Source organism: Trematomus bernacchii, unplaced genomic scaffold (genome assembly GCF_902827165.1).
Source record: "Trematomus bernacchii unplaced genomic scaffold, fTreBer1.1, whole genome shotgun sequence".
Taxonomy (NCBI): domain Eukaryota; kingdom Metazoa; phylum Chordata; class Actinopteri; order Perciformes; family Nototheniidae; genus Trematomus; species Trematomus bernacchii.
The window spans coordinates 25,699-50,791 of NW_022987876.1; the positions used below are offsets into that span (position 1 = coordinate 25,699).

The 25,093-nt window shown below is 40.8% G+C and overlaps 3 protein-coding genes across 11 annotated transcripts in view; all 3 read right to left on the reverse strand.

Annotated features, from left to right (window-relative positions):
• Positions 1–771: 771 nt before the first annotated feature.
• Positions 772–5,561, reverse strand: LOC117469627. 3 transcript variants are annotated; one of them, XM_034114095.1, is made up of 8 exons: positions 5,309–5,561; positions 3,627–3,924; positions 2,932–2,985; positions 2,695–2,723; positions 2,506–2,547; positions 1,960–2,370; positions 1,460–1,690; positions 772–1,135 (listed from the first exon to the last, which is right to left on the reverse strand). In XM_034114095.1, exons 2-8 carry the CDS (start codon positions 3,922–3,924, stop codon positions 1,052–1,054), a joined length of 1,149 nt encoding a protein of 382 aa, XP_033969986.1. In that variant the 5' UTR covers positions 5,309–5,561; the 3' UTR covers positions 772–1,051. The 3 variants fall into 3 exon arrangements, with proteins under 3 accessions (XP_033969986.1, XP_033969984.1, XP_033969985.1); XM_034114093.1 differs by having other exon boundaries at positions 2,674–2,723; XM_034114094.1 differs by lacking the exon at positions 5,309–5,561 and adding an exon at positions 4,988–5,269 and having other exon boundaries at positions 2,674–2,723.
• Positions 5,562–7,461: 1,900 nt separating this feature from the next.
• On the reverse strand, positions 7,462–22,762 carry LOC117469628. Of its 5 annotated transcripts, XM_034114099.1 has the most exons (8): positions 22,101–22,761; positions 21,017–21,314; positions 14,468–14,527; positions 14,102–14,184; positions 13,354–13,527; positions 12,773–12,997; positions 12,417–12,527; positions 7,462–7,509 (listed from the first exon to the last, which is right to left on the reverse strand). In XM_034114099.1, exons 2-8 carry the CDS (start codon positions 21,312–21,314, stop codon positions 7,504–7,506), a joined length of 957 nt encoding a protein of 318 aa, XP_033969990.1. In that variant the 5' UTR covers positions 22,101–22,761; the 3' UTR covers positions 7,462–7,503. The 5 variants fall into 5 exon arrangements, with proteins under 5 accessions (XP_033969990.1, XP_033969987.1, XP_033969991.1 ...); XM_034114096.1 differs by lacking the exons at positions 7,462–7,509; positions 12,417–12,527 and adding an exon at positions 9,937–10,332 and having other exon boundaries at positions 22,101–22,762; XM_034114100.1 differs by lacking the exons at positions 7,462–7,509; positions 12,417–12,527 and adding an exon at positions 12,026–12,287.
• Positions 22,763–23,914: 1,152 nt separating this feature from the next.
• LOC117469623 (histone H1.2-like) overlaps positions 23,915–25,093 on the reverse strand; it is a 113,392-nt gene continuing 112,213 nt past the window's right edge. For 2 of the 3 annotated variants that reach the window (XM_034114090.1, XM_034114088.1), the window contains one exon: positions 23,915–23,987. In XM_034114090.1, the coding sequence (XP_033969981.1) occupies positions 23,930–23,987 (58 nt within the window). In that variant the 3' untranslated portion in view covers positions 23,915–23,929. Of the gene's footprint in view, positions 23,989–25,093 lie in introns of all 3 variants that reach the window. The other variant, XM_034114089.1, reaches the window with a different exon arrangement.

Genomic DNA, 25,093 nt, shown 5'->3' on the forward strand with positions numbered 1-25,093 from the left:
TGTGTTACATTCCCTCCTGGACTAGGGGTACAAAGGGAAGGAGCAAAATATAAAAATAACCGGGAGAGAGAAAAAAGAGAGGAAACTGATTTCTGAAGACACAAGGTGATATTTTAATTAGTCAAAAAGTAAAAACCAGCCAATTCGCAACATAAACTAATGCTAAACAAAAAATAACTTTCTTATTAAAGAAAGTGACTAAAGTACACTAAAGCACATCTCCTAACAATTAATAAAACACAGGTTAATCTCGAAGGTCTCACACAGAGCTGCACTGGTCACACATGCAGCCAGAGGAGAGAGAGGCAGGGTGTTTCTCAATCGCGAGTAAAGCTGCTGCAGAGCCACTATTTCAAGCATACTACGTCATCGAGTGCCGCCGAAGTACTGTTCCAATCTCCAGCATACTTGGAATTCTACCGAGCCCGGCGTACTCCGTTTGGAGAAATATCGAGGCTGCACATGAGTAGACTCCGCGGTCTTAAAATCCCCACAATGCTTTGCGCACGGACCAATTTCCCCAAATCTGTGGCGGAAGATGTAAGGTGGGGCCTCTCATATGACGCACACTTGCTAGCGTGTTCCACACTTCGTTTTCCGAATGCCAGGAAGTATTCTTGACTCGCTTCTGAAGCAAGATGCTCGGCAGACATGTGCTACCAAGCAAGCGTACTCGCGATTGAGAAACACCCAGAGAGACTGCAGCCTTCCTCAGGTCCTTTATGGAGGCCCTGATTGGGGATTGGGAGCACCTGAGGGAGAGGCTGCACCTGGAGACAATCAGGGGGAGAGGGGGAGAGAGACACACACACACACACACACACACACAAACACACACACACACCACGGCACGTAACACATGAATGCTGCAGAACTCCCCTTCAGATGTTCTCAGGGACTGTCATTTTGATGATTCTGTTTCCTTGTATTTCAGCCTCCACTGAGAGCGGTATTCTTTCAAGGAGATCATCACCAAAGCCTTTCTTCAGCTGGAAGTCGAGCGTTTTCGCCAGAAGTTGAGACGCCACGACGAGCGTGTGCAGCTTCGTGTCTAAATCCACCTCCAGTCTCCTTCAACGTGGCTTTCTTGATCCCTATAATCTTGAGTCACTTTCCGGATGCCGACACTTTGAACCTGCATGAAGACACGTTAACGGTCAATGTTCAGGACGTGAGAAAACACGTGTGAAAACATCAAATAAAGTCTTCAGATTAAGGTGAGGAGCATTTGATTTTGGGGCTATTTAGCTTCAATATGATGTCTTCTGTGGAACAAGCCGCCAAGAAATATCATTTTAAACAAAAGCTGAAGACACCTCTTTTCAGGTTGGCCTTGTATTAGCAACATCACCTTTTAATTTGATTTTTAATCATTATTATTCTGAAAAAGTCAGAATTTGAGATTTTGAGGAAAGCTGTCATCACAGATTAAACTTGTCTGACTGGAAGCTGCAGGTACCTTGGTGATTTTGGTGAATGTAGTTGAGTTGAGAGACACTTTCCCACAGTACTCATTGGGCTTCATGTTGTTAAGAAGAAGGACGTCTCCGACTGAAAGGTCTTTGCTCTGCTCGGTGGCCTCGTCCCACATGGTGATGGTGATTTCCTCATCTTCCTGACTCAGTTTGAACTTTTGCTGATTCGTCTTCTTCTCCTTGTGTTGCACCTTCACTTTTTTGACGGGATAGATCTGAAAAAAAGCAGCAGAGAAAGCACAAAAATGATTTCTATTTCACAAAATTTCAAAACAAACTGCCTTATATATTTAAATATAAATATTTATATATTTATATATATATACATGTCTTTTTATGCTGCTGCAACACAAACATTTCCCAAATTGGGATCAATAAAGTACTTCTTATCTTATCTTAAAAAATGTAAAAGACACATTTGTTGAATGCATTACCAACCTAACCAGGCTCCAGTGCATGAAGTAGGTCTGCAGCTTGAACTCACCTCGGTGACGGTTCCTTTGACGCTCACGTGTGTCTGGGGACGAGATGATTTGATGTATTTAATGGAGGTCAGTGGACTCTCAGGAGAAAGCAGTCTCTCAGCTTCTCTCTCGAACTCCTCCGGGACGATGACAGGTTTTGTTACTGACACGCTGCTCGATGCGTTAACCTTCACATATATTCCATCTTTTATTAGATTGCTGAAGATGTAGGAGCGCCCCTCTTTGATTTGTCGATGGTGATCTTCTCCGTACACCATCAGTTTGACGCTGGCCGCCTCGTCAGCGACGCCCAGAAAGAAAAAAAACGTCTTTATCTTGGATGTGAGCAGCTCAGATTTTTTAACAACTTTCCCAACAATGGCTTCCGTCTCAAGAATTCCACTGGATTTTAGATCAAAGATGGATTTCCTCTGCACACAAAGAAAAGAAAAGCATCTCAATGAACTCTCTCTCTCAATGAACTCTCTCTCTCAATGAACTCAGCTTTGAGACAGTAAATGTCTCAAAGCTGTACAGTAAGTGATAAATAAGAAATAAGCATTTACCCATGGAGATTTTCTATCCTGAGAGTCACGAGTCTTCAGTTTCTAACAGGGCAGGAAGAAATATGTTTACTTTATATCACACAAAGGTTTTACGGCCGTGACTCTTTAATGATGAATGTTGTGAATTGGGTAACTGCGGTGGTCGACAGGTGCCACCACGTCTCAAACCTCTTCCTCTCCAACTCTTACCTTGACAGGTTGGCTTCTCTCCAGCTGATCTTTAACAGGAGAAACAAACATCACTCAGGGTCTCGTGATCAATCAGACTTTCAGCTTAAAATATGTCTCGTTAAGACACCCAGCCCACCGGCAGCGATAACAGAACTGAACCTAAGGTTTTAAACAACGGACGATGCACTTGATGTGATTGGCCCTGGGAGCTCAATGTGTTTAAAGTGAGGTCAAATCTACCAACACTTCACCTACCTGCTGCAGGACTGGTTCCTTCCTCCGGCTCCTTCTCACGTCTCCTCTTCATCTCTGGAACATTTAAACCATGATTTACTCAGCTGAACATGATTGTTCTACACCTATGTTTATTATGTAGCAGCTCATAGAGTCCTGTTGTGAACCCGGACATGTCGAGACCCCAAAGTCTTATGTTAGAAATGTAGAGTAGGGTCCCCAGCACATACAAACTGCCGGATGCTAACCTGCAGATGTTGCACAATTAGCACAAGTTGCATTTACTAGCATATGCAGACAATATCTAAAAAAATGGCTTGGCTGATTTGGACAGTTTTTGGGGGTTATTGAAAAGTCAATTTATGACATTTTCAGGATCAAATATGTCAGTTTTAACGAGAAAGCGGCCATATCTGTACTCTCTGTGGACTGATTCTGATACATGTTTGGTTGATTTGGAAGATGTATTGGACTCTGGATCATTTGGATTGGACAGATCGCTTATTCAAAGTAAATGGTTTACAGTAGAGTTAATAATGTTCATCTTGTGCTCGCTAAATCCAATCCAATGGTCACAACATCATGGTAGTAGTTTTTTTAAGAACTTGGCTTTGAAACACATCTTTGAAGTATAATCCCACACTTGAGTAAAGTGTTATTGAGCATGCTTAACTGAACAGAGGCGTGGGATGAATTCTGTTTGTGGATTTCCTCACCATGCTGCTGTTTCTCCGGTTTGCTCCTCACTTTCTGAACGTAGGGTTTCAGCAGACTCTGAACCAAATCATTTCTCTTAGGTATCTGTTCCATCACTCTCTCAATCTCGAGGATAGACTTTTCTTTCCCGTAGAACTCAATGATCTGTCCAGGCATCTCTTCTCTGGACTGGCCGTCCTTCAGAACCCGAGGGAAACCCCTCAAACATTCCTTCATTTTTATGTACTGTGCTGAAGACAGATCCTCCAGGATGCTGGTCAGATCTCTCTTCCACTTTTCCTCTGAGATTTCCGACATCTGAAACACCAGAGAAAGGAAACAGTTTTTGCTGGTTTACACACACTCTGTAGAATAATCTCTGCAGCTCCACTCCGAGATGTTAACGGATATTCTGCTTTCAACAAATGTCCTGCGATTTGGATATTGTTGTGTATATGTTAAGTCAATGGTAAAGTAAGTCCCAACACATTGAACCACTTTCAATTCAAAGATAAGAAGATAACCACACAACCAATATCTGTATAAAAGAAAATCTAAAAGGTAAATATTGGAATCTCCCTCAAAATCCATCAATTCACAATCCAACTCAAAAAGTAAGAAAGTCGGTTTTGTTTTCTCAGAATATTTAATTAATAAACAGTTACTAAGTACATTTACTCAAGTACTGTACTTAAGTACTGTGTACTGTGTAAGGATGCCACCTGGTAACGATGCACCTGGTAAGGCTGCTACCTGGTAAGGATGGTAAGGATGCCACCTGGTAAGGATGGTAAGGATGATAAGGATGCCACCTGGTAAGGATACCACCTGGTAAGAATGCCACTTGGTAAAAATGCCACCTTGTAAGGATGTCACCTGGTAAGGATGCCATGTGGGCGTCTCTAGGTGTTCCAGGCGCGTCCAGCTGGGAGGAGACCGAGGGGCAGACCTAGGACGAGGTGGAGGGATTATATCTCTACCCAGGACCAGGTGGAGGGATTATATCTGTACCTAGGACCAGGTGGAGGGATTATATCTGTACCTAGGACCAGGTGGAGGGATTCTATCTGTACCTAGGACCAGGTGGAGGGATTATATCTGTACCTAGGACCAGGTGGAGGGATTCTATCTGTACCTAGGACCAGGTGGAGGGATTATATCTGTACCTAGGACCAGGTGGAGGGATTATATCTGTACCTAGGACCAGGTGGAGGGATTCTATCTGTACCTAGGACCAGGTGGAGGGATTATATCTGTACCTAGGACCAGGTGGAGGGATTATATCTGTACCTAGGACCAGGTGGAGGGATTATATCTGTACCTAGGACCAGGTAGAGGGATTATATCTCTACCTAGGACCAGGTGGAGGGATTATATCTACCTAGGACCAGTTGGAGGGATTATATCTCTTCGCTGGCCTGGAAGCGCCTTCAAGTCCCAAAATCAGAGCTGGTTGATGTGGGTGGGGAAAGGGAGATTTGGGGCCCTGGGGATGATTACAGATTGAAAGCTAGAGTGATTTTTTTTACATTTTGAAGATCGCTCAGAGGGCCTCATCACATAACTTTGCGTGGGGCCATAAATTGATATCTTCAATCTTAAATGGTATTGTATTTACCTATAATTCATGTGAAATGTCTTATCTATGCTGCTGTGACGATAACATGTGGGATAAATAAAGTTTATCTAATCTATTACTCACGGTAGTCAGTCTTTCCAGTCCGGGTTTTCTGTTGATCCAGTCCGGGTTTTCTGGGTGATTGTGGAGCTGTAACTTTCGGTTTGTGCAGAAAGAAAAAGAAAAAGAACTGGAGAAATAGTCCGAGGTGGAGGGAGAAAACGTTTTTTAAAGATTCAACGACTCCACTTTTGAGTTTTTACCAATACATCCATAGTTTTTACCGACCAATAAGAGTGTGTTGCTCCGAGGATCTTCCTCCGGTTGTTCTGCTGCAATGGATGGCAGAAAATGAATGTTGCCGCCAAACCTGCAACCAATCACAGTCTAGATGGGCGGGTCTGTGGGTGTTTACCTGAGAGGAAACCGGTGTCACATTACATCCTCTCCTGCGGATGTTCAGGTGTATATCAGTATGTAGTGTCTCTACTTTAAATAGTCCTCTGCTGCTGATGTTCAGGTGTATATCAGTATGTAGTCTCTCTACTTTAAAGAGTCATCTCCTGCTGATGGTCAGGTGTATATCAGTATGTAGTGTCTCTACTTTAAAGAGTCCTCTCCTGCTGATGTTCAGGTGTATATCAGTATGTAGTGTCTCTACTTTAAAGAGTCATCTCCTGCTGATGGTCAGGTGTATATCAGTATGTAGTGTCTCTACTTTAAAGAGTCCTCTCCTGCGGATGTTCAGGTGTATATCAGTATGTAGTGTCTCTACTTTAAAGAGTCCTCTCCTGCTGATGTTCAGGTGTATATCAGTATGTAGTGTCTCTACTTTAAAGAGTCATCTCCTGCTGATGGTCAGGTGTATATCAGTATGTAGTGTCTCTACTTTAAAGAGTCCTCTCCTGCGGATGTTCAGGTGTATATCAGTATGTAGTGTCTCTACTTTAAAGAGTCATCTCCTGCTGATGTTCAGGTGTATATCAGTATGCAGTGTCTCTACTTTAAAGAGTCCTCTCCTGCTGATGTTCAGGTGTATATCAGTATGTAGTGTCTCTACTTTAAAGAGTCATCTCCTGCTGATGGTCAGGTGTATATCAGTATGTCGTGTCTCTACTTTAAAGAGTCCTCTGCTGCTGATGTTCAGGTGTATATCAGAATGTAGTGTCTCTACTTTAAAGAGTCCTCTGCTGCTGATGTTCAGGTGTATATCAGTATGTAGTGTCTCTACTTTAAAGAGTCCTCTCCTGCTGATGACCAAAGAGACCAAAGTCAAAGCACATTAGAACATCAACAAGAAAAGTCATCTGTGTGTGTTTGTGAGTGTGAGTGTGAGTGTGAGTGTGAGTGTGAGTGTGTGTGTGTGTGTGTGTGTGTGTGTGTGTGTGTGTGTGTGTGTGTGTGTGTGTGTGTGTGTGTGTGTGTGTGTGTGTGTGTGTGTGTGCCATATGTGGTTAACAAGGGGGGATGGGCACATAAGTGCAAAAAACTATGTGTCTCGGTGTGTATCAGATTTAGAAAGAGGATATCTGAACCTGTTTGGATCGTACCAAATGAAATCTTGATTTGCTGTTAATTTGGAATAATACAAATATATAAAGTAGAGGGGGGGTGGGGTTATATTCTCCAAATTGTCATTGTTAATCCCTCATGACATCCAGTCAGTCCCCCCCTCCAGTGAACAATGGTTTGGCCCAAAATAAATCTTCCTTAAAACAGGATCTCATTAACATATTATAAAAGTGTGTCTTATATAGAATAAATACATTTTAAATAAGAGTTAAATAAAGGGAAATTATTAAATAAATTAATGGGAGTAAAGATTATGATGGAAATATTTATTTATTTTAATTTTTGTAAAATTGAATGGCATTTTATTTTTGTATTATCTGTCAGCTTCAGGCTTGGTGTTTTTGTTTATGAATAATAAATCAGACCAGATAAATACTAAAGTAAACAAAATAAATAAGTACGTTATAATACATTTTTAAAAAAAAAGTTAAATGACAAATAAATACATGTAAAAACACATTTAAAATACATGGTCATTATTGTTGACGTTGTTTTTCAGAGTTCTGGATCGCTGAAAATTGACCATTTCATAAACACATAAATCTCAACACCAGCTTATTTATTAATGTGAAGTTTATTAAACTAATAACTACATAAACAGGCTATCAAAAACAGGGAGATAAATTATTAAATTAAGATTTTTGAGTTTCTTTAAAAATTCAGGATTTTTAGATTTTGAGGAAAACATTCATTTGCAGAACTCCCCTTCAGATGTTCTCAGGGACTGACATGTTGATGATTCTGTTTCCTTTTATGTCAGACTCCCCTGAGAGCGGTATTCTTTTAAGCCCGCGCCACACTGTCCCGAAAATGACACCAGATGTACACACGATAAAGGAAATGTTCAAATTCGGCTCTGATCGTAACAACATCGGGCCATTCGTGAGGGCATCTTAAGCCATCGTATGACCGCCGGTTTCTCAGGCAGCAACTTCATGAGCGGTGGCAACATCTTTGGTATGCCAAAAAATTGTCGAAGGACCTTGTGAAGGTTCATTTTCGTGTTGAATTTGTGTGTCCATTTTGCCCTTCGTAAGGCCATCGTGAGGGCATCTTGTCAAATCGTGTCATCTTCGTCTGATCATCGGTGCCATCGGGCATTTTTTGCCTCATGAAGACAATACGAAGGAAACAAGAAGCTGCCCAATTGTCTTAGGAAGGCAACACGACTACGTGAAGCCCTCGCAATGCCGTCGTGTAGCCATCGTATTATAGTAGGATGACATCAAGATGGGACCACGGTGTCGGCGAAGACAGCCGAATTTGAGTAGCTCAAGCGTTTCCCATATGTCATGGTAATGTGAGGCCAGCCTCAGAGCATCTTCCTCAGTCAGTCCTGAGCAACTCTACAGAGCAGAGGCGTGTGTAACTCCCAAAGCTTCAATCACAATTCATCACAAAGGCTCTATCGAAATCAGTAGCAGTGATGATACCTGTATTAAGCAGGTGAAACAGGAGCATGAGGACACAGTGTGCTATGTTTCCTTGCAGATCGCTTCTCTGGTTGTTTTATTTCACAACAAAATCATGTAAACATATTATGTAAATAACCCAATTTGTGTTCTGTGAAACTGAAAAGGATATTACATTGTTTTTGTTACTTTCGTTGCAGTTGTATGTCTTAAATGTAATTTAGGTTAACTTCCTCTTTTATTTAGATGCTTTTATTTTTGAAGGCGAGTTTATGCTGTTGACAGGAAGTTGTTGTTTCTTCGGAAACAACATGACGGAGAAAAGTAATATCTTCTACATATAAAGACGGAGAAAATAAAGAATAAAGTCCATGTTTAAATATTAGCACCCCCCGAAGAGCCTTCGTGCCTTTGTGTGTCCTGCGGGTATAGACTACTATAACAATTCACATCTTCGTGTTGCCTTCGTGTGTTGTTCGGGCGCCATCGTGTAGCCTTCTGTAGGCATCGTACTTGCTTCGGCTGTTGCTTGGCTGTTGACCAAGTTCGGGGCCATCTTCGTGCGAAATTCACAATTCCATATTCGTGTGTCCATCTGGTGTCAATTTCGGGACAGTGTGAAGCCTTAAGGAGATCATCACCAAAGCCTTTCTTCAGCTGGAAGTCGAGCGTTTTCGCCAGAAGTCGAGACGCCACGACGAGCGTGCACAGCTTCGTGTCTAAATCCACCTCCAGTTGAGTCTCCTTCAGCGTGGCTTTCATGATCCCTCTAATCTTGAGAGTCACTTTCTGGATGCCAACACTTTGAACCTGCATGAAGACACGTTAACGGTCAATGTTCAGGACGTGAGAAAACATCAAATAAAGTCTTCGGATTAAGGTGAGGAGCATTTTATTTTGGGGGCTATATTCAATTCAATTCAAAACCTTTATTTATCCAGATGACATCCCATTGAGATCATTGATCTCTTTTTCAAGGGAGACCTGCAGCAGTAAAACATAAACAACAGAACAACAAAAGGACATATATAGCTCCGCCTATAAAAATTTCACAGACGGACCGGTGAACACACACTTCAAGTTAGACCTAACACACTTAGGTATTTTTTTGATCGTGTGACATGAATACAGGTGACACACCGGACATAACCCCGCGCTGACATTTACTTAAATAAACTTCCCCTTCATATCTTCATATTTTCAGCACACTTATGTTGACGGATGTAAAGATATCTCTCGGCTGTGATTGGTTGTTCCTCGTCACATGACAAGCTGTACACGCTGCTCCGACTCCGACTATAGGAAAAAGTCAGAAGTTTGAGATTTTTTGAAAAAAGTGAGAATTTTATGCTTTTGTGAAAAAAGTAATAATTTTGAGATTTTGAGGAAAAGATCATAATTTTCAGATTTTGAGAAAAAAGTCATTTTGAGGAAAAGTCATAATTTTGAGAAAAAGTCATAATTTTGGGGAAAAGTCAGAATGTTGAGATTTTTAGAAAAATTCAGAATATTTAAATTTGAGAATTCTTTTTTCATTTTGTTGAGATTTTTTAATAAAGTCAAGTAGAAATAAAGCTTTTTTCATGCTATTTTTGGATCTCTTTGGATTTATTGTTTCCAGTTGCTGGGCAGCGAGGAGAATCTCAAAACTGAGATAGAAAAAAAAGGGTCATAATTCCCTTTTTAATATCTATTTTAAACTGCTGTGAGAACATCCCAAGTTTTATCCACCAATTGCAAATAAAAGGACCAATTTATTGAAGCACAGGATTAACAGAATCTCTTTATTAGTAAAACATGAGATTGGAAAGGATTGAAACTCCTCAACATGACTCAAAGCAAACAGCGTTTCCGAAAATAAATGACGTGTCAGATCATTCTCATTTCCAGAATCCTCTTTCCTTGCATGTTCGCCATCACAGTGAGAGGCAGCATGTGGAAAAAGCCTTTGTTGAATTCCTCCATGGTTCTGAAGCCCATTCCCTCAGAAAGGACTTGAGTCTTTCCGTAAACTTCCTGAAAACGACCCTCAAACTGCACCTGCAGGTGAGCGTTTCTTTTGGTGGTGCGGAGTAATGTGATTACTTTAATCTTCCTGATATGCACAGGAGCAGCACTCTGATCCTGGACAAACACACAAATCACAGTCATACCAACAACTTCTCAGATAAGATAGGACTTTATTTATCCGTTAAAACTGTACACTAACAGTGCAGTAAAAAGAGCAATTACATAATTACAGGAAACATAGACGCTCACATAATTAATGTAAAATACTGTACAGTGACGAGCAGTATTTAGTAGTGCAAAAAACCGTAGTGGCAGATACGTAATTGCACGTTATTATAGAACATTATTAATAATAATAATAATAATATTGCACATGTTATATAGCAGAGAGTGTATAATGATGGTACTGGTATTTATTTTGCACATAGTGGTGGTGTGGAAGTTCTCAGTTCCCTTTACTGAAGGGAGTTATAGAGTTTGATAAAGGAGTTAAATCAGGGGCGTTTAACCCATTTTAGTCCAGGGGTCACATCATCGTTGACAATTTGAACCCGGAAATGTTGAGTACCCCAAAGTTTTATGATAGAAATGTATAGTAGTGTCTTCAGCATATAGAAACTGCCGGATAACCTGCATACGTTATGCAGACAATATTTACAAATGGTTTGGCCCATTTTGGTGTTTTAGGATCAGAAATGTCCGTTTGAACCAAAAAGTGGCCATACCTGTACTCTTTGTGGGCTGATTTTGATTAATGTTGGGTCCATTTGGAAGATTTAGTCGACACGAGGAAAAAGTCTGAATTTTGAGATTTTTAGGAAAAAGTCTGAATTTTGAGATTTTTAGGAAAAAGTCAGAATGTTTGCATTGCAGCATAAAATGACAAGGCATTGTATATTAGACAAATTAAAAGACTAGAAATAAACAATCCAAAATGTAAACATCTCAAATAGAAATAAAATAGCATTAAAAAGTAGAAAATATACAAGTTGAATTACAAATTGACTGTAGCAATATATAAAGCATGGTATCATACATGAGGAGGTGTGTGAGGATGCTTAGTCCATTTCTGACACTTTCAGGATCAAAAATGTCAGTTTTAGTGTCCCCTAAAACTTTCAAATCGACCCAGAATTAATTTGAAAAAAGTACAAATATGGCCTCTTTCTGGTTAAAACTGTAATTTCTGACCCTGAAAATGTCAGAAATGGATTCAGCATCCCCAATAACCCCCTAAAACACTCCAAAACGGTCCACATCGGCCAAGACATTTCTAAACTATTATCTTCATATGCTAATTGTGCAAATGTCCCAACATATATGCAGGTTAGCATCCAGCAGTTTCTATGTGCTATAGGGGGTCACAGCACTATTTCCTTTGTTTTAGTGCAAAAAAAACGACATTCTGATAATGTTCACATCTACTGGACACTCTTCTTACACGACATCATGAACAACCTGACATTTCTGTAGAACAATAACTGATTTCCTACCTTTGGCTTTTTTTTTGACAAAAATAAAGAACCTTGAACCTTGATCTTGTGTTTAAAAACAGTTTCTGTGTTTCGAGGGGCATGTCTTTTATGGTCAGAAGTGTGTCAGGGTCATTGCACATGAATTTAATTTGGAGTTGTATTAAATAATGTTAACTGGAACAGAAAGCCTGAGCAGTGAGACATCAGAACGTGTTCAGCTCTGAGGGGAATCGTTTTTCACATGTGTTACATTCCCTCCTGGACTAGGGGTACAAAGGGAAGGAGCAAAATATAAAAAATAACCGGGAGAGAGAAAAAAGAGAGGAAACTGATTTCTGAAGACACAAGGTGATATTTTAATTAGTCAAAAAGTAAACTTTCTTATTAAAGAAAGTGACTAAAGTACACTGGAGCACATCTCCTAACAATTAATAAAACACAGGTTAAACTCTAAGGTCTCACACAGAGACACCACACAAGCTGCACTGGTCACACATGCAGCCAGAGGAGAGCGAGAGAGAGACTGCAGCCTTCCTCAGGTCCTTTATGGAGGCCCTGATTGGGGATTGGGAGCACCTGAGGGAGAGGCTGCACCTGGAGACAATCAGGGGGAGAGGGGGAGACAGACACACACACACACACACACACACACACACACACACACACACACACACACACACCACGGCACGTAACACATGAATGCTGCAGAACTCCCCTTCAGATGTTCTCAGGGTCTGTCATTTTGATGATTCTGTTTCCTTGTATTTCAGCCTCCACTGAGAGCGGTAGATCAGCACCAAAGCCTTTCTTCAGCTGGAAGTCGAGCGTTTTCGCCTGAAGTCGAGACGCCACGACTTAAACAACACCTCTTTTCAGGTTAGCTTTGTATCAGCAACATCACCTTTTCATTTGATTTCTAATCATTATTATTCTTATTTCCTTATTTGTTCATTTTGTCTTATGTCGTCCTTTATTTTACAGAGAGGGAACATTACTTTATTTGATCATGTCAGAATTTTGAGATTTTGAGGAAAGCTGTCATCACAGATTAAACTTGTCTAACTGGAGGCTGCAGGTACCTTGGTGATTTTGGTGAACTGAGTTGAGTTGAGATACACTTCCCTTAAGTACACCTTGCGCTTCATGTTGTTCAGAAGAAGGACGTCTCCGACTGAAAGGTCTTTGCTCTGCTTGATGGCTTCGTCCCACAGGGTGACGCTGATTTCCTCAGCTTCCTGTTTCAGTTTGAACCTTTTCGTCTTCTTCTCCTCGTGTTGCACCTTCACTTTTTTGATGGGATCAATCTGAAAAAAATCAGCAGAGAAAGCACAACAATGATTTCTATTTCACCAAATTTCAAAACAAACTGCCTTATAAATATATAAATATATATAAATAAATATATAAATATTTATATATATAAATATATATATATATATAAATAAATATATAAATATTTATATATATAAATATATATATATATATATATATATATAAATATCATACCAATGACTGGTCCATTAGTTTATCTTTAGTTATCCGTGAATAAATAGGTTCATAAGATCTTGAAAAGGCATTTAAAAAATGTAAAACAAACATTTGTTGAATGCATTACCAACCTAACCAGGCTCCATGAAGTAGGTCTGCAGTTTGAACTCACCTGGGTGACTGTTCCTTCGACGCTCACGTATGTCTTGAGAGGAGATGATTTGATGTCTTTAACGGAGGTAAGTGGACTCTCAGGATAAACCAGCTCGGATTTTTTAACAACTTTCCCAACAATTGCTTCCGTCTCAAGAATTCCACTGGATTTTAGATCAAAGATGGATTTCTCCTGCAGACAAAGCAAAGAAAAGCATCTCAATGAACGTAAATACAAAACATGTCTCAAAGCTGTAAGTGATAAATAAGAAATAAGCCTTTACCCAAGGGTGTAACTTTGGTTTGAGAAGTGGGGGGGAAACAGAACAGGGGGTCCTCCGCAATGAAACATTTTCTCGATTTAATTCCACCTCCTGCCTTTCTACAAATATATTAGCTCTATATCACATGACCATGACATGACCCATGTGATTTGCAATATCGCAATATATTGTATATACTATTTGCACTATCGTATCGTGGCTTAAGTATCGCGATAGTATCATATCGTGGGGAGCCTGGTGATTCCCACCCCTACTAAGTAGAGTACTTGAGTCCATGAGTAAACCACCATTGGGTTTTCCTGTTGTACCTCTTGAATGCAGCACTTTGGCAAACATAGTGGATCTGCCCATTGATTGTTAAATACTCCAACATTGAATGGCTTCCTTGTTTGACTCTTCAGCCAGGATTCTTGATAATCAGGCTGGGTGTTTTTCCGTCGTTGTGGTGACAGAAAACCTAACCAGTCCGAGCACATTTTCTACCTGTGGAGCCAGAAGTTTCACGGCGAGGATGAGTTTCTCGATGGAGTCATCCAGGCTCTGGGTTTCGCTACCGCCGGAAACCTCTGAACAAACACGAGATTAAAAAAAAACGATAGAAATCTTCCTGGTCCATTTAGCTGAAAATGATAAAACAATAATAACAATAATAATATATGCTAAATAATATTTATAGTATATGTGTGTGTGTGTGTGTGTGTGTGTGTGTGTGTGTGTGTGTGTGTGTGTGTGTGTGTGTGTGTGTGTGTGTGTGTGTGTGTGTGTGTGTGTGTGTGTGTGTGTGTGTGTGTGTGTGTGTGTGTGTGTGTGTGTGTGTGTGTGTGTGTGTGTGTGTGTGTGTGTGTTTACCAGCTGCAGGTTCCTTCTTCTTGGGCACTGCTCCTGAGTCAGCTGGTTTGCTCGTCGCGGCTAAACAAATACATTTAAAAAGTTTAACGCACTGAAAATGATAATAATAATAATACTATATGATAAATAATACTTATACTATGTGTGTGTATTTGTGTGTGTATTTCATTTCATTTCAAACCTTTATTTATCCAGATGAGATCATAGATCTCTTTTTCAAGGGAGACCTGCAATATATATATATATATATGTATGTATATGTGTGTGTGTACCAGGGTTGGTCCTCGGTCTGGCCGTGATGCCCCGAAAATAATTATACGTCCTACGCCCACCATGGCCCCTCACACTGTTAACATCTCAAAGTTGCTTTGAAAGCGTCAGAGCAGTGGTTTGGTCTCTGAACTGCATTATGCTGCGTTCACACCGGACGCTCTAATCGCTGGAGTTTCACCACGGCTGTCAGCTGTGTTTACTCCTGTCATTCAAACAGGACACGCTGACCAGGGGGCGGGGCTTATATCCATGTAAATACTGTGGTAGAACAAAACGAACATATTTTACCGTGATTTAATTGTAATACACGTTTCAAATTGATGCTGAAGTAACTACATACTGATACCGGTTAGTAAAAACCATGAATGAATGCTTTGACAAGTCTGCAGACAGACGGCAGGGGAAACACCTTTTAAAATGCGTGTTTTCTGAATGGAGATTGGATCGATCAGGCTAAGCTAACGTTGTAGCTGCTCCGTCCAAACTCACAACAACATGATACAGACACAGATACAACAGCGACTGAATTCGCCATGACACAGACAGTCTGTGGTTTGTTCATGTTTAACTTTTGTCCAGTTTCTGAACAGGCTGATGTTTTGGTTTTCTGATTCAACGTCAGTGACGGCAGGCTGAGATCCTCTGTGTGTGTGTGTGTGAACGTGGAAACGTATGTGGGGACGTGTACGGAAACGTATGTCGGGACGTGTGAACGTGTACGGAAACGTATGTGGGGACGTGACGTATGTGGGGACGTGGCGTATGTGGGGACGTGTGCGGGAACGTATGTGGGGACGTGACGTATGTGGGGACGTGTGCAGAAACGTATGTGGGAACGAGTACGGAAACGTATGTGGGAACGTGTACGGAAACGTATGTGGGGACGTGACGTATGTGGGGACGTGTGCGGCAACGTATGTGGGGACGTGTATGGAAACATATGTGGGAACGTGTACTGAAACGTGTACGGAAACGTGTGTGGGGACGTGTACGGAAACGTATGTGGGGACGTGTACGGAAACGTATGTGGGGACGTGTATGGAAACGTGTACTGAAACGTATGTGGGGACGTGTACTGAAACGTGTACGGAAACGTATGTGGGGACGTGTATGGAAACGTGTACTGAAACGTATGTGGGGACGTGTACTGAAACGTGTACGGAAACGTATGTGGGGACGTGTATGGAAACGTATACTGAAACGTATGTGGGGAGGTGTACTGAAACGTGTACGGAAACGTATGTGGGGACGTGTATGGAAACGTGTACTGAAACGTGTGTGGGAACGTGTATCGGTTCGTGATGAAGAGCCGGCCCACAGTCTGACTTGATACCGCCCCCGTGATAAATAAATGTAATTATTGTGAAGCCAGCTGCAATGGATCATTGATCCACCAGGGGGTGCAGTGGGGTTCCACACTGGAGCTCATGTGAAATCAACTTCGATACAGTAAACTGGATGTACAGTATGTCTGGTACTAATGTATAGCGGATCTTTGTTAAGATCCATATGTCACGGATGGGATCATAGTCTGTGCTAAATAAGACATGTAATCATTTACAAAACATCACCATGTTGTTATTTAACAAAATAATGTTGTTTAGTCGAAAAAAACAAACGAGAGGAAAGCAGCCGGCTCTCGATTTGTAATCCTAATTTAATCATCATCTTCACCACGATCATTTATGTTTATGTTCGCCGAATTGACATGAAATCACTGACAAATATGAATATACTGTATTCAACTTCATTAAAATGTTATTAACGTGCCTAAACTCAGTAATTCACTAAAAATATTTATATTTTAATGGAGCCTTGTCAGGCAGATCAAGATCCGCGTAGCGGAGGGATCTTGATCCCTGGGTGTTATTTTTCCCCATAATGACCAAGTCGCTGCAAATTATCCCGCTTATTACATGGCCACATTCTCAAGTAACGACATGACTCCCAATATTAATTGAAATGCTTTTATGGATTTAGAAAATGTTTTTATTGATTTAAAAAATAGTTGTATGTATTGATTTAAATTAACATGCATCCGCTAAGAAAAATAGTCCGTTGTTACCGTTTTTTAAACAGTCAGAATGAAACGGCAGCTCTCAGCTGTGTGTGTACACTCCTAATGGCCCATCACAGCTCTCCCCCCCCCCCCTGATCTTTCTTTTCCAACAGTTAAGTTAACTGTAGGTTACTCTGAGTGACAAGCTTACAGTTAGTGAAGTAACACTTTTTTTTTTTTTTTTGTGAGTCACGACCTGGCTGTTTCATTCTAACATAACGCTCCAAATATGACTGTTTCCACTCGGACTTCAATACAGCAACACCATTGTTTGGTTTCCATGGTAGCGTGTCTCTTTAGTAGCGTGCAGTGTTGCCAACTTGGCGAATTTTTCGTTAAATTCGGCGGCTTTCCAAACCCTCCTGCTACTTATTTTTGTCAAAAGCGACGAACGACTAATTTAACGACTTGTAATGGTGTTATTAGGGACTTTTCTGGTGTTTGGAGAGAGACTCACATATTGTTCAGCAGTTAACGAGTCGCGGGTGCTGCCGTGAGCCCCTCTGCCCTCCCATAGTACTCACAGGCGCTCAGACTCACAGTTGCCTCCCGCAGCAGCTCAGCTGCAGTCAGAGCAGAGAGGAGACAGCCACACTCTCCCGAGTCGAGACTGCAAATGAATTGCTCATGAGCGGGATTTAAATGTAAAATGTAAATGTTTCTTTACTGTCACTGTCACACTATAATAAATAACTGCCTTTGCTTTGCTTTGACTCACACAGCCTCAGTCACTTAATGGAGTGACTCCTTACTATGGAGTTGGCAACACTGGTAGCGTGCACTCCTTTCCTGTAAATTACAGGTCCAGCCAGGCAAAACAGTGCCCTTCTCTTTCCCGCACTACTGTGACAGACCATGGGGCTGGGTCAGCCACTAACATATTCATATTTCTCTTCTCAAAAAGAGAAATATGAACGTTAGTTTTTAACTGAAATGATCAAATAAAGTCAAAATGTCACAGTGTTTACAAACATTGACCATACTGTTCACCAGCCCCCACCCCCTATGTTGAGTATAGCCTACTCTTTGTTTAAAACTAATTGGCCATCGGAATGTGTGTGTCCCAACCCCCCCCTGTGATATCTCTTCTCCAGCAGTCTGTAGGTTTGTGTTCGCATATTTATGCTGTCGCAGTTCCTGTTGTTTCTATCGCGCATTGCCGGTATGAAAGGGTCTGTGCCGGAAATATCAAGATAACACGGCAGGGTCCGTTACAGTTTGTTTTCATCTGATTTCAAATAAACAAAGTCTTGGCTTTCAGAATATTAAACTTGTTTCGGCAAATTTAGATGATAAATACAACTATGAAGCTTGTAATGGCATAATTACTTAAGCGGAGAACGGAGTAATTTAACGTTACAGCAGGCATAACAACAGCCGGTGTTTATTTTATTATTATATATAGTCGTTATTCATTTGTTTTAAAGCTCAATAAGGAAGATTTAAACGTTCACACACGTTGACCGGCGAAAAACTCTGCCCGGTTCCCTCGGCCCCCACCACGTTGAATAAACAGAAGGCTGCTTTTGTGGAGGAAGTTACAGCGCTACGTACAGGCTCGGCATATTTCTGCTTTTTCCAGCGGTATCCATAAATCTCTTAATTTTGACCTCAAAGTGCACCAGATTGATGCATTTAACTTCAATATAAAGAAAAACATCTTCTGTTGTAACAACAATGACATTATAAATAGTAACATAGCTGAACATGGTATTGCACATTTAGCTTTCAGTGTTACTGACCTGAGATGTTTTTATTACATGAATTAAGGTGACTGAGGCTTTTTAACATAGACTTTTCCAATGTCTGAGTGTAATATCTGCATTTTCTATTTTGGTTTGATAAGGACACATCCTGGGGATTGTGTTTACAAACATTGACCATACCGTTCACCATCCCCCACCCCCCTACTGTATGTTGATTTTGTTTGCCTACATGTAAATGGTTGGCATTCAGGCGCCGTTTACACGAGGAGAAAACTGCTTGTATCTGCATAGTTTCGCGTGCGTATAGCCCTATTATTTACACGAGGCCGATAGAAACTGACCATACAAACGACAAACGGGTCCCAAGGTGGATAGATTTGCAAACGAAACGCTCTGGGGGGTCAACCGAGTCCGTGTAATCACCTCTATACGAATATTTCCTGAAAAAATAGCGAAAAAAAAAAAAAATAGCACCTCTCCTGCTCATTGCTGTAGCAACTATCAAAAATAGCTGTGTTAATTAAACGCACAAGGGGTTCTTGAATGAAATAATATTATAAAAGGCAAACCAGAATAGTTAACGCCCAATATACTCCTTAAACAAAATAAACAGAGTCAGATTTCATGCATTGATCCATTATATTGACAAAGGAGGATCTCACCCGGTGTTTGTAGAGAATATCTCTCTTTTCTGAGCGGGTCCTCTCCACGGAGACGTCGGTCGATGCAATATCCACAGATTCGGTTTCTTTCAGTTAACTTCCCCGTAGCATTTATCCATATGCTGAGGAAATTACTATATCCCGCTGAATACCAGCAATCACCACACACACTTCCTCCTGTCAGTAGCTACTGCTAGTGCTACTGCTACTGACCATGCTACAGATATTAGTGCAAAAATCTACAGCTCCTCTACCACAACCATCAGCAACAAGTGGACATGGAGAATTACATGAACTACATGTTGCTAAATACACGGCGGGGCATGAACAGAAGGGTAGCCATGGCAACATTGCGGCGGGGGCTGCTGGGGCTGCTCTTCTTCGCTGCTTTTGGTGTATTTTGGCGGAAGTTACAGCGCCACTTACAGTCCCGGCATATGTACTACAGCGTTTCCAGCGGCCTCGTTTGAACAGACACGTTAAATGAAACAAATGCATGTGAACGGAAGACTTTTTTAAATACGCATACTGTGCATAAACGCAAACGGTCCCGTGTGAGCGGGGCCTTAGTACCTACCCCCCTCTGAGTGAATACCTGTTGTACCTGTCCGGGGCTAAGCCCATAGGACGATGCTCTGATGTCAAGCCCCCCCCGTTGACAATTCACGAGCGTCTAACTCTCTCCCCCCTCCCCCGTCCCACCTTCTAACAGAGCCCCCCCACATATCAAATCCCAATTTAACCCCTGGCCTCTGGAGCAGAAATGAAAGAGTTTTAAAAATGTTTACGTTTTGGTAAGTTTTTAGGGAAATGTTGTAATATTGCAACGTTGGCCTTAGGTGGGAGCAGAATTTCTGTATTTCTACTCACATTGTCTGAATAAATATATTGAACAACTAAGGGTTAATTTGCAGGATTGATTGCTTACTTAGCCCTATATCAGTATATAGCATGAATAATAATCACACATCACTCATATTTGTTATGAATAATCATTTATCATTTATTAAATGGTAAGTCGCTTTGGATAAAAGCGTCAGCTAAATGCAATTTATGAAAGCCTCACTCAGGATTTTTTTAACAAGTGTTTTTATTGCTCTTGGGGCATTAAAAACAAGATTTTAACTTTAGTTTTTTATATAATATCTGCATTTTCTCTTGTGAAAAACTAATTCTTAGTTTGGCCATAGTTATTTAATATATAGCGCCATCTCCTGGTTAAATCCTGAAATTGAAAATCTGGCAACGCCCTCTTGGAAAATAGTGGGAGGGCTTCACATTCCCAGATACTGGTCTTTGGCAGGTCTTAGGCAGGTAACTGGCTGGTAGTAGGCAGGAAGCAGTAAGCTGGAGTCTGAAATAAGATGCTCCATCTGTATGTGGGGACGTGTACGGAAACGTATGTGGGGACGTGTACGGAAACGTATGAGGGAACGTGTACTGAAACGTGTACGGAAACGTATGTGGGGACGTGTACTGAAACGTGTATGGAAACGTGTACGGAAACGTGTACTGAAACGTATGTGGGGACGTGTACTGAAACGTGTACGGAAACGTGTACTGAAACGTGTACTGAAACGTGTACGGAAACGTGTACTGAAACGTGTACGGAAACGTGTACTGAAACGTGTGTATGTGTACGAAGGATCAGAGAGGAGGTTCATCGGCCTTCACCACGTTCCACACATTTAGAAATATACAAAATGCAACGTTTGTTTAACAGTGTTTTCCAGGGGTCTGCTCTGGTTCTGTTTCATTTTGTACTGCTACGAAATAAGTGAAAGAGTTATGTAAAACATTTTGAGAAGGAGGTCTGGCTCTCGTCCAACACGACCCCCGCTGAGCTGACCTTTTTTTTTCTGCCGAAGTTTCTTCAACTCGTCCTTCATGCCTCTGAGCGGCTGCTGCACAGCGGCGTCCAGCCGGGGAAGGTCCTTCATCAGGCGGTCCATGAGTGTGATGGATCCCTCGGTGCTGTAGTGCTGGATGATGACGCTGGGCATGTCGCCCCGCACCCGCCCCTCCTTCAACCCCTGAGGGATCTTCTCCAGGTTAAACAGAAGTTTCCGGAACTCGTCGGCCGTCAGCTGGTCCAGGATGGAGCTCAGCGCCGTCCTCCACTTTGTCTCCAACGCCTTCAGGTCCATCTGCAAAATAATGAAGTTTTGTGAGGCTTTTGAGTTGGCTTTGTGTGGGCATGACGAGACTCTTCAGTCAACCCTGGCATTTTCAAGGGATTGGTTGGTTTAGTTTAGCACACTCTGCTGGAGGAGGAGGAGCAGCCTGAACTCAAGCCCTCCTCCTGGTCCGCATGGACCTAAACTGGGTGCTCACTCGTGCGTAATCATGGGTGGGCCACCAAAAGGCTGAACAATTATCTGTCACAGCCAGTGAATTTAGCATATTGTAAATTGTCTAACTTTCAATACTCTTTTATTTTTTACAGCATACCAAACGCTTTACATTTAGTATAGAATAGAGCAAAGTCAAATATAATATATCATATATTTTTTAAGGAGCTCCGAAGTATGGGATCAGGTTTGTGCCGTTAAGATCAAGCAAAACTAAGAGTTTAAGAGAAAAAAAAAAACTCAGTCAAGTTAAATAAATGTCATCTCAAACGTAAATCTATAACTTGCAAACAAATAATTTGTGTAATCATGTCAACTATTCGTCTTTTTATAACATATCTTTTTGTTTGCAGCTCTCTTTGCTTCTTTCTCAATTATCAGACTTTTGCCCTCGCTGCGGGCTATAGTAACCCTTAAGTAACCCTTAAAGTAAGCCTTAAGTAACCCTTAAAGTAAGCCTTAAGTAAGCCTTAAGTAACCCTTAAGTAACCCTTAAGTAACCCTTAAAGTAAGCCTTAAGTAAATGTATAATTACATGTATCTCACAGATAGATTTTCTGAACAAACTGAGTGTGAACTTACTGCGTCTCTTCCTTCAACCTCAGCCCGGGTTTTCACACTTGATCAGATTTATAAAGAGGAAGTCAGAGGAGCGGGAAGTCTGAATTTGTTTGGACCGTACCAACTGAAATCTTGAATTGCTGTCAATTTGGAATAGTACAAATATATAAGGGAGGGGGGGGGGGGTGGTTATATTCTCCTCATGACATCCAGTCAGTCCCCCCTCCAGTGAAGAATGGATTGGCCCAAAATAAACCTTTCATTTATTGAGAACAGGATCTCATTAACATATTATAAAAGTGTGTCTTATATCAAATAAATACATTTTAAATAAATTATTAAATAAACAGGAGTAAAGATTATGATGGAAATATTTATTTCTTATAATTTTTGTTAAATTGACTGGCATTTATTTTTGTATTATCTGTCAGCTTCCGGCTTGGTGTTTTTGTTTATGAATAATAAATCAGACCAGATAAATACATGTAAAAAACCACATTTCAAATACCTGATAATTATTGTTAGTTAACTTTGTTTTTCTGATTCTGGATCGCTGAACATTGACCGATTCATAAACACAACAATAACACCAGGTTCTTTATTAACGTGAAGTGTATTAAACTAATAACTACAAAAACTGGGATATAAATTATTAAAGTAAGATTGAATTTTTTTTAAAGTCAGAATTTTGAGAAAAAAGTCAGAATTTTGAGATATTTTGAAAAAGTAAACATTTCGAAGTTTGAGATTTCGAGGAAAAAATTAATTTGCAGAACTCCCCTTCAGATGTTCTCAGAGTCTGCCATTTTGATGATTCTGTTTCCTTGTATTTCAGCCTCCACTGAGAGCGGTATTCTTTCAAGGAGATCATCACGAAAGCCTGTCTTCAGATGGAAGTCGAGCGTGTTCGCCAGTAGTCGAGACGCCACGACGAGCGTGTGCAGCTTCATGTCTAATTCCACCTCCAGTTGAGTCTCCTTCAGCGTGGCTTTCATGATCCCTCTAATCTTGAGGGTCACTTTCTGGATGCCGACACTTTGAACCTGCATGAAGACACGTTAACGGTCAATGTTCAGGACGTGAGAAAACATCAAATAAAGTCTTCAGATTAATGTGAGGAGCATTTTGTTTTGGGGGCTATTTAGCTTCCATATGATGTCTTCTGTGGAAATATCAGTTTAAACAACACCTCTTTTCAGGTCGGCCTTGTATCAGCAACATCACCATTTGATTTGATTTCTAATAGTTATTATTCTTATTTTCTTATTTATTCATTTTTATCTTATGTCGTCCTTTATTTTACCGAGAGGCATCATTACTTATTTTATTGTATTTTATTTTCACAGTCAGAATTTTTTTTCAGGCCTGGATCAGGAACACTTTGGGCTTGGCCTTGAGGGGAGATTGACGAGTTGCCATGAAGATTCTCGTTATTTGTTTGATAGGGAGGGGCAGCCCATCAACCCCCAATACGACACCCTTGTTTCCGTGACTGAGAACACAGCAGATGAAGGCATCGCCATGCTGAGGAGCCTCTAGAAGATCGGTGAATTCGCTGCGAGTCCACTCCTTGACATTGAACTCCTGCAGCTGAGAAAGGTCGCACTGAGAAGCAAAGCATTCCAGCGCTCGCTCCATCTGGTCCTTGGTTTGGTCTTTACACATCAGCACTCTGAACCCCAGCCAGCTGAACACCTTTCCCAAGCTTTCTGCAGTGAAATAAAACCTAGTTAGGCTTCAACAGGCAACACCGGGATGATAATATACATCAGTCAACTCTGTAACATACCAGCATCTTTATCGGTTCCATCTCTCACGCTTTCATCTCTCAAGCTATCAGCAGGAAATGTTCATTGTTTATGATCAGGCAGAGGACGGTGGGCTGGCTGTTCAACTCGTACTGCCCGTCCTGAAAACAACAGAAACAATTTCACACAAACACAAAATGATGAAACTGGAATGGATTAGGTCTGGGCTATGTGGACACAATCTAATATATTTACACATAAAGGTTTTTGGTGAATAATAATAGCTATGTGGATATAATTGCTAAATAGTGCTGCAGATAATTACATATATTAATAAATATTCCAAAAGTGGATGCAAGTGCTCAAAACAACTCCTTCGAGTTTACTCGTTTGAAAAAGCCCGCTTGCCACTCAAAAGATGGCAGAAATGTTCAAGACGGTTACCAATGATGGAAATGTCATTTTTTTGCCATTAAATCACTTTCACTTGCTCAATAATTGATCTTGGTGTCAAATCATACATTTAATAACAACGTAGAAACAAAATTCAGACGTCAGGAATGACTCAGAAGTTGTCTAAGCCACTGGTTCCCAACCTTTTTCAGTCAGGCCCCCCTTGTGTAATTGGAAATATTTTCGAGCCCCCCCTAATCCGGTTCCCACCGAGATTGGGAGAATTGATTGTATATAGTTTTACAAACATTACATTTTCTCTGCTAATAATAACAAGACAAAAAGATCCAACTCTAATTGTATATATTATTATGGATTGAACATGAACTAAAGTGCTTGTATTGGCAGATGATCCTGTGCCACTGAATAATGTTAAGAATGTAAGAAGTATATATAATAAAATATGAATATATATTTCTTACTGCACCAGAGAGAACTTTTTTGATTCCATTTGTGTCCCTATAGTCTTTACACCGGCTTCCTGTGTGTCAAATAATAGATTTCTAAATACTGCTGCTGGTTTATAAAGCACTGAATGGTTTAGGCCCAAAATACATGTCTGATCTCCTGCTAAATGATGAACCATCCAGATCTCTCAGGTCTTCTGGTCTGCTTCCTGTCCCCAGAGTCAGAACTAAACCTGGAGAGGTTCAGTTATGATGCTCCAAACATCTGGAACAAACTCCCAGAAACCTGCAGGTCCGCTGCAACCCTGACTGCTTTTAAATCCAGGCTGAAGACTTTTCTTTTTGCAGCTGCTTTTAATTGAACTATTCATATCTTAAACTGCACTGTAACTTTTATTCATGTATT